General features: G+C 39.5%; 1 protein-coding gene across 3 annotated transcripts in view; it reads left to right on the top strand.

Moving 5' to 3' along the window:
- LOC111148301 (RNA polymerase III subunit G) overlaps positions 1-16,304 on the top strand; it is a 46,943-nt gene that overhangs the window by 2,552 nt on the left and 28,087 nt on the right. For 2 of the 3 annotated variants that reach the window (XM_022504790.1, XM_022504792.1), the window contains exons 1-3: positions 502-543; positions 8,659-8,808; positions 11,507-11,636. In XM_022504790.1, the coding sequence (XP_022360498.1) occupies positions 8,692-8,808; positions 11,507-11,636 (247 nt within the window). In that variant the 5' untranslated portion in view covers positions 502-543; positions 8,659-8,691. Of the gene's footprint in view, positions 1-501; positions 544-8,658; positions 8,809-11,506; positions 11,637-16,304 lie in introns of those variants that run through there. The other variant, XM_022504791.1, reaches the window with a different exon arrangement.

Below are 16,304 nucleotides of genomic sequence, written 5' to 3' on the forward strand. Positions count from 1 at the left end.
CGAGACGCGGCCTGGAGAGTCGGCCCGCACCCTCCAGCCAGGTCCGCAGAGAGCAGAGGTTGCTTTGCCCGCACCGAGGCGCGGGAGTAGTCGCGGCTTCAACAGCTGCAGCACGAGAGAGCGTTAACGCAGGGGCACTGCAGCAGACTGGAGACCCAGAAGGGGACACTTTCTTCACCCCGGGAGTCTGACTGCAGAGGCGAGAAGCTAGGCGGGGGAGGTGCCAGGTCCTCCCACCCACCGCGCGCTGCGAAGCGCATTTCCAGCCGGCGCCGAAAGAGTCAGGCCAAGCCGGATGGACGAGTACGGCTCCTGCCAAGGGCTAAAAAGCTCTTGGCCCAGCGGGCGGGGCCTAACTAGGGAGTGGGCGGGGCTTACTGGTTGGGATCGGAACACGGCTCTGAGGCCGCGTGGAGGGCGGAGCGCGCTTCTCCAGAGGTGGAACGGGTATACCAGCGCCCGCGCCTTCTGTCTGCACCCCTTCCTTGCCGGCCGGTACTTCGGCTGCACAGTTTTACCCAAGCCTCAAGACTTAGTGAGCAGGTAACAGAGGGAGTGATTGAGGGGTTGGGAGGAGATGGAGAGGGTAGAGAGAAGTTAAAGGGGCACATGGAGAAGGTGGGGGAAGTCAGGGTGGCGATTCACTAAAGCGCTTCTGGATTGAGGGGCGTGGGGAGATCGCTCTATCTTTCCTTCTCCTAATTCCTTCACAATCTTTGAAAACTGCCCTTTCCAAATTTTACCTAGTCTCCACTTCCTGGGACTGTTTGCAGTGAGTTAGAAGGGGATTTATGATGGTAGATTTTCAAATCTGGTGACTGTGTGATTGGCTCAGGCACGAGTCATTGCCGCAGACTTGCTGCTTAAGGACCGACTATTCTGTATGTTTTCCTAACTCTTGGCACTCTCCCCTGTATCGCGGGGAGAGGATTTGTTAATAACGTTTTTCTGGTCTTCCGAAAAACGAAATTCTGTATTCCTTCCCCTACCCTCCGTTTTTTTGTTTTTTTTTTTTGTTTTGTTTTGTTTTGTTTTTGTTTTGTTTTGTTTTGTTTTGTTTTGGTTAGTTTGTCCGCTCTTGGAAGAGAGCAAAGAAACTTGATAGAAAGGCTCAAGTAAAGGTGGAGGCAGTCGCACCTTGTGAGAACGGAAAACGTGGATAGTGCCTGGGTGTGGCCCAGCCCGCCACAGAAATTACCCCTACTCTTAACACCAGGTCCCTGTCCCCACCTAACACTTCCCAGCAATTGAAACATCAAGTTAGGCTTCAAAAATTCCCTTGAGAACTTGACTAACCTCCTTACTCAGCCAGGAAAAATTATAAAGATACCCATGAGATAGTATTATAAAAAATAATTAAGAAAACCCTTTTTGTGGCGGCTACTAATAAGCCTTCATAGGAGAAATGTACTGTCTTCCCCTACACTCCTAAAGCCTTTGGTGAAGATGCAGCTTTTCTCAATATTTTCCTAATCTAGTTAGAATCTATCCAGTCACTCTGTTCAGGGCTATCCATACATGGAAGGTCTTGAGCTAGATGATATGTGAGAATAGAACTGGAGGTAGGGGGGGAGAAGTTGTAATCTGCGTTTTCAAGAATTTGAGGGAAGATAATACCTATGCACAAATATTTGTATGTAAAGCAGTATAGGATATATACCACAGAGGAAGTAAAAACTAGGTGCTATATAAGGATACAAATGGAAATGATTGTTTAAGAGTAGTATTTGAGCAGGACTTAAAAGACCAGTTTGTTAGGATGCCCTCCACTGGGAAGTACAGAGCTTTCTGTAGTTGGGTATTTTTCCTCTAGGCAGAGGGGAACCACTGTAGGAGAAATGGAGGGATATCTTTACTAGGCAGTAAGTTCAGCAATAATTCACCCAGTGTTTATTGGACTTTTGCTAGGCTCTGATTAGTGATAGAGCATGAAAATGTGAGTAAGTCTTCAAGGAGACCTTCATGATTACAGATCCTTCTGCTTGCATCACACTTTTCCCTGAATGTCTGTCCTTTCTTAGTTCTTAACATGGCCTTTCCATTTCCTGTGCTAGGCTGTGAGCTCTAGGAGAGCAGAAGCTTTGTTTTTGCTTACTGCTGTATGCCCAGTATGGAGAAGATGGTCTGACACAGAGGGTACTTAATAAATACTTGATGAATGGGTAATTGAAGAGCTTACTGGAAAGACAGACAAGAACTGACAATTACAACATGATTTTTTTAAAAGGGTAATAAAAGCAGGTCTCTCCTCCTCCGTAGGAGGAGACAGAGAAGGGAGAGACCTACCTCCATGTTGGGTGGGGAAAAAGTATATTTGCACAGCATCTTAAATGATGTTGGGGCTTGCTCAGGTAGATGTAGGAGGAAGGCATTCCAGGCAGAAGGAATGCTACAAGCAAGAGTTGGTGTAGCAGAGTTGAGAGTGGCTAGAGTATGGCGTGCAGGGCACAAGAGGCAGAAAGTTAGACTCAAAGCTTTGTTAGTTAAGGAGAGTGACACATCGAGGTTTATGTTCTAGAAAGATGACTGGAAAGTGGATTGAAAAGGGGTGTCTGGCCATGGGAATTTACTTGTTCTGTGTTAGAGATCCAGGTGAGAAATTGTAAAGGTCTGAACAAAAGCAGAGGTGAAGGAAGGTCAGCATGTAAGACCTTCCTAACATTCATCTATTGATGAGGGGATTGAGGGAGATGGGGAGGAGGTCAGTAGGACTATGGGATTCTGATTGGGACAATTTAGGTGTCACTCTCATCAAGAAAGATACTGTGACCTGGCTTTCAAGTCCTCCCCCAGCTTCCATGCCTGTTTACATCTGTTTGTACATTTATTCACCTCACCAATATGTGCAAGGGACAGTGTGAGATGTGGAAGACAATGCATTTAGGCCAGAACATAACTCATAAAATGTTCGTACTATGAGGAATTTTAGAGATTAGCTCAGGCTCTGTTGCAAGATTGTCTTTATAATTGATTAGAATGGGCTTTGCATTTCAACTCTTGGAGGCTTGGACTACACCCATCAAACTATCTCAGAACAGTTCTGAATTGGAATTTTCAGGAGTCATTCCAAAATGGAAGATAATGCTTCTTATTTTAAATTTTTTAAAAAAGATTTTATTTATTTATTTGACACAAAGAGAGAGATCACAGGTAGGTAGAGAGACAGACAGAGAGAGAGGGGAGGTAGACTCCCTGCTGAGCAGAGAGCCCAGTGTTGGACTCAATCCCAGAACCCTGAGATCATGACCTGAGCCAAAGGCAGAGGCATAACCCACTGAGCCACCCAGGTGCCCTGATTTTACACTTTTAAATTCAGTCAATTTCGCCATTACTAAATCACTTCTTTGTAAAGATTAAAGATATCTGTGGGATTAAAAAAAATCTTCAGCTAACCTAGAAGTGTGTTTCAGATAGCATAATGTAGATGAACGGATAATGGAAAGATACCTGAGGCTTTAACCCAGTTCTGTCTTTGTTAGGAATTAATTGCGTGTCTTTAGGCAGTCAGCTAGCCTCTCAGGGCTTCACTTTCCTCTTTTACAAAATGCAAAATTTAATCTGAATCAGTGGTTCTTAATTTGCTACACATTGTAATCTCTGGGAAGGCTTTAAAAAGTCCTAAGGCCTAAATCCCATCTCCAGAAATTGTGATTTTGTTGTTCTGGGGGGGAAGCCTGAGGTATGTTTTGTTTCGTTTTGTTTTTAAATTCTGATGATTCCAGTGTATATCCAGGTCTCCAACTTTAACGTTCTGGAAGTTTAAAAACACCACCAACAACAATGTTCATAACTGGCTGACTGATTTGGGTAGGTTTGCTCATGAAATCATATGACAGAAAGAAAGAAAGAAAGAAAGAAGGAGCTCAACATTAATTGTGGAACTGCTACTTTCTAGAGAGCACTGTGCTAGACAATGAGGGGTATAAAATCTCTATTGTTACTACAGCCGAAGAAATAAACAAACAGAAAACATAAGTGAAACTCCTTCCCTTTGGAAAAGACCCATTTCCTAAAAACGGCATTTCTTCCAGAATTAAAGAGCAGTGATGTGTAACATCTCAATTTTTATTTATTTTAATAGGAGGATCTCTCTTAAGAGCAAGGTAGGGTAAAATGACTGTTGTGGATTTTTGAGGGACTTAAACTGGATCTTAAGGTGAAAGGGGATCCAGTGAGGCAGGAATAAAGATGGAGTAGATTGCAGTGGAGAGAATGGTCAACAAGATATGATGATAGAAGGAGTCAGGAGAATGGTGCAGGCATCTTAAAAGGACCCTTATTACTTGGGTCGAGTAATTACTACTTGAACTCAATTCCATAGCCAAGAAGGAAATGAGAAGAGTAGGATAATCAGAACTATGCCTCAGGATGAATAATGTAGAAGGATAAATTCAAATAAATGGTAAAAACAAGGGATATGACAAAACTTGCAGTCAGTCAAAAGTGAGGTAAAAAGGGGCTACATGGGATTATGGTAGAGGAAATGAAAAGGAAGGGATGCTTTGAAGGAAGAATTAGCTGATTGATTTGATGGGGGGGTGAAAAAGAGTGAGAAATCAATACCGATGCCCTCCACATCATCAAATGTTGGTGACTGGGAAAATAACATACCATGGACGGAAATAGGGTTGTAATACCTGAAAGGAAAGCTAGTTGGTGTAGAGGGAAGACGAGCTCAGTATTTTAAGTTTAAAGTGCTTTCCAGATATTCTTTTGATAATGGGAACATGGGCTGAAACTCAAGACAAAGGTCAGTGCTGGAGATAATAGTGTGACTAGTCATCACACCCTGAATGTGGATGTGTTTTCTGAAGACCAAGACCAAAAAGAGCAGAAGGCCAAAGATTGTACCTTAAGGAAACCATACTTAGGACTTTAAGAATAGAAGTAGACAGAAAAAGAAAAAAAAGAAAAGTCAGTGAGGTAGAAAGACCTGGAGGGGTGTTGTTGTTGTTGTTGTTGTTGAGGTTTGTTTGTTTAAGTAAGCTCCACACCCATGGAGGAACCCATCACTGGGCTTGAACTCATGACCCTGAAATCAAGAACTGGGCTGAGATCAAGAGTCAGACACTTACCTGACTGAGCCACCCAGGCACCCTAAAACCTGGAGTTTTAATAAAGCCTAGGAAAGAGAATTCCAAAAGGGAGGAGGCAACAGTGAGCTATGTGCTTTGGAAGTCCAGGAGCATGACAAAAGGACAGTGGATTTTACCACTGGGGACCACTGGGGCCTTTGCATTTCAGCATCTTTGTGAGTGTAGTGTCCATCACAAGTGAGGTAAAAGTCAAACCCCTTACCACAGCTCACACAGGGTTCCACAAAACCTGGCCTCAACCCACCTCCCTTTACTCCTCACTCCTTACCAACAACATGGCTCTCTTGTTCCTCAGACACTCCCAGCATGTAACTTCTTCCTCTGCACTTGCTCTCCTTCTCTCTCTATCTCTGCTTTGCCCCTTGCTCCTGTGGCTCACAGGCCTTCTCCAGCATGCTGCTCAGATTTATCCTCCAGAGAAATCCCTTCCTTGTGTGAAAAGCCACTACCATACCCCTTTGTTGTTCTCTATCCCCTTACCATGAGTCCTTTTTCTTCAGAGCTGTATTGATAATTTTCTAGGGCTGCTCTCACATTTTACCACAAATTGGGTGGCTTACAACAACAGAAACTTATTCCCTTGCAGTTCTGGAAGTCCAAAGTCTGAAATCAGGATGTGAACAGGGTTCATTCTTTCTGACAACGTTGAGGAAAAATTTGCTCCCTGCCTCTCCTAGCTTGTAGAACATCCTGGCACTGTCTGGTGTTCCTGGCTTGTAACTGCAGCACTCCACTAGCTGCCTTCGTCTTCATTTGGTGTTTTCCCACTGTGCATGTCTCTCTGCCCAGATTTCCCTCTTAGAAGGACACCTGTCATTGGAAGAGGGCTCACCCTGATTTGCTGTGACCTCATCTTTATGTGATTACATCTGCAAATACTTTACTTCCAAATAAGGAAGGTCACATTCACAGGTACTGGCGGTTAGGAGTTCCAGCATATTTTGGGGGAGGGAGGGACACACAATTCAGCCCACAACAAGAATACATACATTATGTTACACACTTACTTGTTTACGTGTTTGTGTTCTTTCAGCTGCTGAAATACAAGCTCTTAGGACAGGGACACAATTTTATTCAAAGCTTTCTGGGTCCTGCCACAGTGCCTGGAATGCTCAATGTTGGTTGAATGAATGACTCAGTGAAATTGGTCTATAGGAAGTAGAGGAAGATTTGGATAATGAGGAAATGGGAAAGTTGGTTAAAAAAAAAAGCCCTTTAGTCAAGAAGTTTGGGAGGTTGAAAAAAGGACAAGGTAGTGGTCGACTCAGAGGATTCCAAAGATTGAGGCTTAGGCCTCATTTGTGAGCCATTTTTCCTATGAGACAGTTACTGGAGTCCAAGAAATACGTCTCAGCTCTGCAAGAGAAGAAAATGAATGTGTCAGTTTCTCTAGGTATGGGACGAAAGACTCCTAATAGCCAAACTAAAAAGAGATGAATCTCTAGGCCAGAATACCATGTAATCATTAAGGGTGGCTCAAGAGCTAGGACTGATTTTTCTGCCAAGGGCAGTGTATTCACTAATGATATCAGTTTATATTCCCAAAGGTGTTTAATAAATATGGAAGTGTAGAGGCAGCAGGGTTTGATATTTCTCAAGGGGTATTTCATCAAGCAGTGGTAGCTGATAACTCTTTTTTTAGGATGAATTTTCCCAACTGATTCTTAGAGTCCACCTCCAAAGATTCTGGTGTAAGGTTGAATACTTGAGGATCACTTGAGATTCTGTATATTTAACAAGTTCCCCAGGTAATTCTTATGATCAGGTGTTTTGGGAAATGTTACCCAGTATTCTTCTTAATCTTTATTTCGTAGCAAATCCCAGATTAGAATTAAGCCCATGGTCTCAACCATGCCTCCTGGGCTCCCACACTTCATTTCTTAGAGTAAAGGTGTGTCTTTCTGCTCAGCAGTTTTCATACTTGGGAAACCTGCTTTGTGTGGGCTCAGCGTATGCTTGGGTGACTCAGCAAATGAAACACAGCCATTTGGATATTCTCCCTCTCTTTGAACAGATGGAATGAGCCTGATTATTAAAATAAGCACCTTTCCTGTATAACTTGTGCTTCCTTGTAACTAAATAGTGATTGAGGGAAATTGATTCCTGATAGAATGCCAATTAGTAGATATGGAAAGAATAGAATTACAGTCCATAATGGAATGATGAATTTAGACTATAATCATCAATGGCTGCTAAAATCATTAGGTAGAAACTGATAGGGAAGTTTATACTAGATGAAACAGACTGATAGTACCTGAACCCACTCAACCAGAGAACATCACCGAGAGAGTTCATGTGCATCCTGATGTGAAGAAGTAGGAAGAACAGAGCATCTCTTTTAAGTCTTCTTGCAAAAAATTTAACTCAAATTTGAGTAAACGTCTAGCCCACCTATTTAGAAAATACAGGGGCTAGTGGAATGTATTAAGCCACATCTCATGGATTCAGTTCCTCAGATTCAGAAATGGGAGAATGTCTAGCCTTGCTACTTTCAAACTGTGGACTGCATACTAGCGGCCCTGGTATCCCCAGAGAGCTTGTTAGAAATGCAGGTTCTCAGCCAAATGAAAGACTCCGCATTTTAACAAGATCCTAGGTAATTCTTGTGTGCCTTAAATTTGGAGAAGCATTGTCCAGGAAATGACCTCATGTTTTCAACAAATAATGGCAAGGGAGAAAGAGAGAGGGACTGTTGAGTGGTATGGATATATTACTGCTTTGTTGGGCTTGCAGGATTGAATGATGTATCAGTGGGAAAAGGGATTTAGAGGATGTGTGTTAAAATCATCACTATAGTCGAATGCAGACTTGTAATGAAAGAGCCTTGGTTTAGGGACCCCTGTTAATATGCTGCCAGCTCACTTCTCACTCTATAGTATAACCATGTTTCAGACAATTCAGAAATTCAATGCAAAACTTGAGTATGTGACATCTCTGCCATCCCCAAAGTTGAAAAGAGTACAGGTTTATCGTACCTTTAATTTAATTTTTTTATTTTTTATTTTTTTTGCTTGGACACACTTCAGAGTCTTAATGACCCTGTTCCCATTTCTAAAAGGACATTAGATTAGATCTCAAGGATTCTTTCCAACACTCAAATTCTAGGATAAATAAATCATTTAAAAATCTCAATGTATATGACTAATGATAGTGTATGTGACTAAGGATAGTCTTCACGTTGAATGTAAAAGCAAGTCAGTCTGTCTTCATCAGCTAGACCTTTCTTGTCCACACTTTTCACAAAGGTCTGAGATCTTGATGCCAAATCACAGAGAGGTGGAGAGAACTGCGTCAGCTGGTTGTACAGTGGTCCAGGCAATGTCTCAAAGGAGCCCCAGGGTCAGCTGTTCACCTGGGGCCGAGGTGAGGAATTGAGGCCATCCTCATATCACTTGCCAGGTGTGACTAGGTGTGAGGGGTCCAGAAATTAGTCTATCGTATGTTTCTTTCTTTACAAGTTTTACTTTCCAGAAGTATTTTAAATTGGCCGTGCTACCTAAAGGGCAGAGTTTTATATTTTGCTTTAAATTATTGGTTTCCTTTTTTACATGATGTCTTTCAGAATTTACCCACTTTTCTGGTATAAAGAATTCTGATGGCTGGGAATAAAGGACGCGGACGTGCAGCTTATACCTTTAATATTGAGGCCGTTGGGTTTAGCAGAGGTGAAAAGTTACCTGATGTAGTATTGAAACCACCTCCTCTATTTCCCGTAAGTACATTAAAAGCGGATTTCTTATGGTTCTTTCATGTTTTAAAGAAAATTAAAATTCTATATAGGACTGAATAGAGGATACCATTATAAAATCTTAAATGTAAGAAAGCCAAAAAGAGTATGCTTTGCTGCTGCTGTTCTTCCCTGAACCTCTTTCTGATTTTTAACACGGCTTTCTTAAAACACAGAAAAAACTGTACTCACCTTTCCTTAAATATACTCAGTCCTGTGTGAATGAAGAAAGATTTTTTTTCAAATTCCTGCATCTTCTATTGCTGTTTCTGATGTATTCCAACATCAAAATAATATTTTTGAAAGTCAGGTTAGATTTTACAATGGTCCCCAATGGTCCTCACTCTACCAGACTTTCACTTAATGATTTTCTTCTCATCTTATATCTATAGAATTTGATTTTACTCCCTAGAATACCATTCAGTCTACTATTCCCTACTCCACTTTTTTTTTTTTTTGCTTATTTCTCTATTTTTTGAAAGTCAATTTGAATTTTGTTGCTGTTTCTCAACATCTAAGTGTTCCTACTACATTTAGTGTTGCTTTTAAATTTAATGAGTATGCTGTAAACTTAATTGGCATAATATTTAATGCTTTCACTTTGCATTTAGTTTAAAACCTGAGCTTACATTTCCAGGTATGTATGTGTTACAGTATTAAAAAAATGAAAAATCATAAATAACCATACACCTCTCAATCCAGAAATCTTTCCCCTATCTCAAAAGGGAAAAGTCACTTGTCAAAAGAATTATGTAAGTAGAGGACCCTGAACAAATGTATCTAGAGATCTAGATGTCTTACACAGGGAGTCTCTACCTTTTGCTCTTGGTATTTTCCCTTTTTGATATTTAGTAAATAGCCTGGAACAACAGTAAACATCCCATGCAGAGGCATAATGTCACTTTATACATTGATTTCTTTTTTTTTTTTTTTTTAAGATTTTATTTATTTGACAGAGAGATCACAAGTAGGCAGAGAGGCAGACGGGGTGAGGAGGGGGTGGGAAGCAGGCTCCCTGCTGAGCAGAGAGCCCTATGCGGGGCTCCATCTCAGGATGCTGGGATCATGACCTGAGCTGAAAGCAGAGGCTTTAACCCACTGAGCCACCCAGGCACCCCTACATTGATTTCTTTTAAAACAAGCTCTTCTGCATGTGTGAGGGTACTTCTAAACACTGGGAATATTAGGACATGTTGTTTTATACTTGGAATAAAGTTAAAATTCCTTACTGCTGGCAAACTGGCTCTGTTTGATATGGCCTTGCTGGTGTCTCTCTAACTTTTCTCATCACCAGCCTTCTCTCTCCCTAGCCATCATGGCCTCCTTGTTCTCTCAGACATTTTCCTGTGCTGGTTTCCCTGACTGGAGCCATCTGTTGTTCTCAAGTCTTTCCATGATGGCTTCCTAATTTTTTCCAGAGCTCTGCCCAAACATGACTTCCTGAGAGGTCATGTGTGCTTACCGTGTCTAGACCCACTACCTCCAGCCTGCATGTACTCTGTCCATCACTCTTTCCTCTACCCAGCTTCCTTGTTTTCATGCCACTTATCTCTATCTGAAATTGTGTATTTCCTCATTGTTTACTTACATCTTGTGTTTTTCTCCCCTAGAATGTAAGATCCATAAGGGCAGGAAGTTTGATTAGTTCATCATGGTGTCTCTTGTTGTCTATGTCTGGCTTATAGTAAGCACTCAATAAATAGTTGTAGAATGAATGAATAAATTCAGAGTGAAATTTTGAAAATGTATCCTATACTTAGCTGTGATAATGTCTTTTTTTTTTAGAAATGTCTTTACTATATACCTGGAGGCCCCACAATTTAATAAACATATTTATTTTATGATTATACATACATATATCCATATATGTGCATGTGTGTAATTCTTTAAAATTGAAGGCATAGAGAGGCACCTGGGTGGCTCAGTCATTTGGGCATCTGACTCTTGATTTCAGCCCAGGTTATGATCTCAGGGTCTTGGGATCAAACGCTAGGTCAAGCTCTGCTCTGAATATGGAACCTGCTTGGGATTCTCTCTCCTTCTCCCTCTGTATCTCCCCACCCCCACATATCCACATGCATGTGTTCTCTCTTTGTCTAAAAAAAAAAAAAAATTGAAAATAAATTCAAATTCCTGCTTTGTCATTTACATGTCATATGAGCTTAGAGATTGTTCACTTCTCAATTTATTTACTGTCAAAGGGAAAATATTGATGATCTTAACTGGGATCATGGATGTTGTATATTGAGGACATCCTGGTCAGAGTAACCACTTGCTAAATAACAGCTGCTACTTTTATTCTTTTTTTTTTTTTTTTAAGCTACTGCTCCCACTAATACCACCACTACTAATTGAGGTTAATAGGAAACTAAAGCAGTTGCTGTCATTTGGGTGCCTTGACTTCTAAACTATGCAATCAAGGTCAACGGACTATGTAACAAAATAACTGTTGGTGTGGTCAGAAGGAAAATTAAGCATCTTTCTTTCCTACCTCTAAAATAAGAACAAGGTAGGAAATGGGCTAAAAGGTTAAAAAGATGACAAAAGTTCAACATCTTTTGAGCTGATTATAAAACTTAAAATCTGTAAGATGTAGTTTTTCAATAAAACTGACATTTTCCAGAATATAGACAAAAGGGATATTTAAAAACTTAATTTATTAAAAAAATTGTCTCTTAAAAAGGATACAGATTATAAACCAGTGCCACTGAAAACAGGAGAGGGTGAAGATTATATGCTGGCCTTGAAACAGGAGTTGAGAGAAACTATGAAAAGAATGCCTTATTACATAGAAACACCTGAAGAAAAACAAGGTGGGTAGTAGAATCTTTGATTATGTGGCTGAATGGATACAGATGAAATAATGTTTGTTTTTTTTTTTAAGATTTTATTTATTTATTTGACAGACAGAGATCACAAGTAGGCAGAGAGGCAGGCAGAGAGAGAGGAGGAAGCAGGCTCCCTGCTGAGCAGAGAGCCCGATGCAGGGCTCGATCCCAAGACCCTTGAGATCATGACCTGAGCCGAAGGCAGCGGCTTAACCCACTGAGCCACCAGGTGCCCCTGAAATAATGTTTCTATATAAGATACAAAGGTCAATTAATGCATTTAATGGTTGATGGATTTAGTTCAATCAGAAATTATCCACTACCTTGGAAAAGCATACTTAATGTTAACAAAAAATGTATTTTAAACTTTTTGATATTTTATTTTTAAAATTACCTTTCAAGAGAAATTTTATGCGTTTGGTGAAAATTTTGAGAAACAAAAATATTAAAAAATGAAAGTTACCTATAATACATGTCTAGGGATCTATTAATATTATATTGTATATTCTGGATTTTTTTCTTTTATATGGGTATTCTTTTTATAAAATTGGATTCATGGTCTTTGTATCTTCCTTTTCTACCTAATAGCAAGTTATTAGCCTTTTCACATATCCTTAGTATTCTTTTTTCTTTTTTAAAGATTTTATGTATTTATTTGACAGAGATCATAAGTAGGCAGAGAGGCAGGCAGAGAGAGAGAGAGAGGAGGAAGCAGGCTCTCCGCTGAGCAGAGAGCCCCAAGCGGGGCTCGATCCCAGGACCCTGAAATCATGACCTGAGCCAAAGGCAGAGGCTTTAACCTACTGAGCCACCCAGGCGCCCCTATCCTTAGTATTCTTGGAAATTTTAATGACTATGTGGTATTTCATTGTGTGTATATAACATTATTTATTGTGACTAGTTGCCTGCTATTAGATTTAAAGTGGTTTTTTTGCTCATATATGTATATAATGCAATGATTATTATTCTTTATATCAGTCTGATAATTTAATATTTTGGTTAAAACTTTTAAAAGCCTTGACTATATTTTGGCTTATTATTTCTATATCAGACATGATAGGAAGCATCAAGCATGTATTCATTGGTTATACCAAGGACAGAGAGGAGAAATTACAGCTGGAGAAGGCTTGAGAGTCTCAGACAGGGAGTGGGAAGTGGTTTTAGAGGAAGAGAACCCATTCCTGAGTAGTTATTTAGCACAGTAGATCTATATTGATTTTCAGTTTCTGCCCTTGAATGATGAAATTAGAGAGATCAATATCATCCTTGAGTTCCCAAAACAACATCATTAAAGAATGAGAAATTCATACAGTATCATCTCATTCCATTAGTATTAAAAATGCATTCCATTTTAACTCTGCGTAAAAGACTTAGAACTAAGAGTCAAAAAGAAAGTCTTACATAGTAATATTATATGTGCTTATAATTATAAGAAGCATTTTAGACAAGTTCATTTAATTTTTTAAACATAATGGCCTAAAATTGATATAATGGTTTCATAAGACATTTTTATCTCAAAACTACTGAATTTTTTTTTTTGCTTTCGTGATTATGTTGCATGCTTTTATCTGTTTGATTAAAAAATGAAATTAAAGCTCTCATTTTAAAGATTTTAGAAAGTAAGATTAAATGAACTAATAAACATTTATTCTTAGAAAAAATAATAGTGTATACTTTAATCTTTTTAAAATTAGTGTTTTCTCTAGACCATGGAACAGATTAACCTAACTAAATATGATAATTATTAAAGCACTAGTCTAACTTACAAGTATGCCATTTTATTAAAGCCTACCCGTGAGTCTTTTAAACAGGGACATTAGGAACATTATTTTGTTGCTGGTTTCTGGGAGTAGTTGGCTTGTACCTGGATTAAGAGGCTCTTTATCTTTGATAATTGCACAAAGTATTTAAAAATACAAGGAATCTTTGTTTCTCTTTCTTTCTGGAGAAGATGCTTGCATAGAATTCTTTGAATTGATACAAGTACATTCTCCTTCAAAATCTTCATGTTTATTTTTCTTTTCTGTTGTAATATGTTTTTAGAAAACTATAGTTGAAAATGAAGTTTTTAAGAAAAAACATACACATACATATGCATGTATATAGGTTAATATAATATATATATATGCTTATGTATGTGTGTGTGTATACATATTTACAATGTTTATATACCCTGCACACCACAAATGAGAAAGAATTGGCCAGACTGAACAGAAGTATGCAACTGTCAGAGGGAGCTGTATTCTGGGTAGTGTTGTACCACTGTCCCTTTACCAGCCTTTATCCTATCACTCACCACCTACATGCTTTAGGAAAGAGAGACTTAGGGACTCATGTAAATAAATAAGGGTAAGAGGTTTCAAGGCTTCCTGGTAATTAAGTGGCTAGTGGCTCAGGGTATTGAGATTACAGAGAACCAAGGGCATAGAATAAAAATGTTTCTTGTTGTGATATCTTCATAATTTGTTTATAGTGTTCTTGGGTAGAATTATAGAAATGATTGGTATTTTCTTTACATGAAATTTATTATCTTTGTAATAAAAGAAAAACACTGATGAATATTATTACTTTAATGGATTACAGCTGCAAGGGTATATGGAGAGTGTCTGATGGATGGTTCCCAGATAATAAATCTCCTGAACCACTCAAGGCCAATGAGGTAGAAACAGGAGTGATAGTTGTGATGGTTCTGTAAGCCACTTTTAGAATTTCAAAAGCTTAATAGAAATTATACATTTACCTGGGGCACCTGGGTGGCTCAGTCATTAAGCATCTGCCTTCGGCTCAGGTGATGATCCCAGGGTCCTGGGATTGAGCCCCAGAGCAGGCTAACCCTCTTCTGCTCCCCTGACTTGTGTTCCCTCTCTTGCTGTCTCTGTCAAATAAGTAAACTCTTTAAAAAATAAAATAAAATAAAATATGTAATTCAGTGGCTTTTAGTGTAGTTACAGAATTATGCAACCAACACTACTCTCTGATTTTTGGAACTTTTTTGTCATCCTGAAAGAAACCCTATCTCTGTTAGAATCACCCCTCATTCTCTTGCAACCACTAATCTGTTTTGTCTGTAGTGATTTGTCTGTTCTGGACATTTCATATAAATGACTCAGTCAGTGGAGCATGCCACTATTGATCTCGGCATTGTAAGTTCAAGCCCAGCATTGGGTGTAGTGATTACTTAAAATCTTTACAAAAAGGGAATCATAAAATGTGTCCTTTTGTGCCTGGCTTCTTTAACTTAGCATAATGTTTTCAGGATTCACTGATGGTACAACATGCTTCATTCCTTTTTATGGCTAAATAACATTCCATCGCTTTTTGTGCCACATTTTGTTTATCCGTTTGCCAGTTGGTGGACATTTGGGTCAGTTCCACTTTGGCGCTATCATGATTATTGCTGCTTTGAACATTTATGTACATGTTTTTGAGTGGACATGAGGTATTTCTGTTGGGTATGTATCTAGAATCATATGGTAACTCTATATTTAACATTTTGAGGACCTGCCAAACTGTTTTCCAAAGTGCTTGCACCATTTTTATTACCAACAATATATGAGGGTTCTAGTTTTTCCATACCCTTGCCTTTTGGTTATAGGCATTCTACTGGGTATAAAGTGGTGTCTCATTGTGGTTTTGATTTGAGTCTCCAAAATAACTATGACTTTGAACATCTTATGTGCTTTTTTCCATGCATATCTTCTTAGGAGAAATGTCTGTTTAAATCCTTTACTTCTTTTTAACTGGATCTCAGTAGTTGGTTTTCAATATTGCTTATTCTTCTACAGTTTACTACTAAAGGTTAAATTTTTCCAAAATATGCAGTCTGTTGTGGAGAAAATTTCAAAATGCAAATCTGTCATCTGTGCTGACTTCTCTTTACAAATAAGCTTGAGAGCAAGATTGAAATCAAGGGGCGCCTGGGTGGCTCAGTGGGTGAAAGATTCTGCCTTCAGCTCAGGTCATGATCCCAGGGTCCTGGGATCGAGCCCCGCATCGGGCTCTCTGCTTAGCAAGGAGCCTGCTTCCCCCTGCCTCTCTCTGCCTACTTGTGATCCCTCTCTCTCTGTCAGATAAATAAATAAAATCTTAAAAAAAAAAAAAAATACTGAAGTCAAAACAATTAAAACCTAGAAGAGCTTGGTTTCTTGGTCTCCCTGATCTACTATTTATTTTAGTTATTTTTGTTTAACACTGTGCTATTAGTATTATGTGGAATCATGTTCTTAACATGGAAGAGAAATCAGTACATATTTGGGCCTTGCTTTTTACATTTGCATCATTTGTATTAACTTCCCTATTTCATGGCTATACTCCTAAACCACTTTCTGTGATAAACCATGGTTTCAGGCTATGGCTTGGTGGTGTTGCTTGCCAACTTAAGTTGCTAGGAAAGAGTTTGGGCCCTCATTGAGGGAGTTTCTTGTGGCAAAGTGGACAAAGCAGAAGTAAGAGCCTATCCCATTTGGGGCAAGTGCAGAAGGTCCCTGCAGAATTGTCAGTAGTTGGCATGGAAGACTTGAAGCTTGCTCATTCATACCCCCTCATGTCCAAACTTAGCTACTCCTACCCTTTTCCCCATTCTCCTCCTCACTGGATTGTGAAGAGTAGCTCATTGAGAAGCCTAATTGTGTATTAATGTGTATACCAAGCCCT

Source organism: Enhydra lutris, unplaced genomic scaffold, assembly GCF_002288905.1.
Source record: "Enhydra lutris kenyoni isolate GAN:26980312 unplaced genomic scaffold, ASM228890v2 scaffoldscaffold19, whole genome shotgun sequence".
Taxonomy (NCBI): domain Eukaryota; kingdom Metazoa; phylum Chordata; class Mammalia; order Carnivora; family Mustelidae; genus Enhydra; species Enhydra lutris.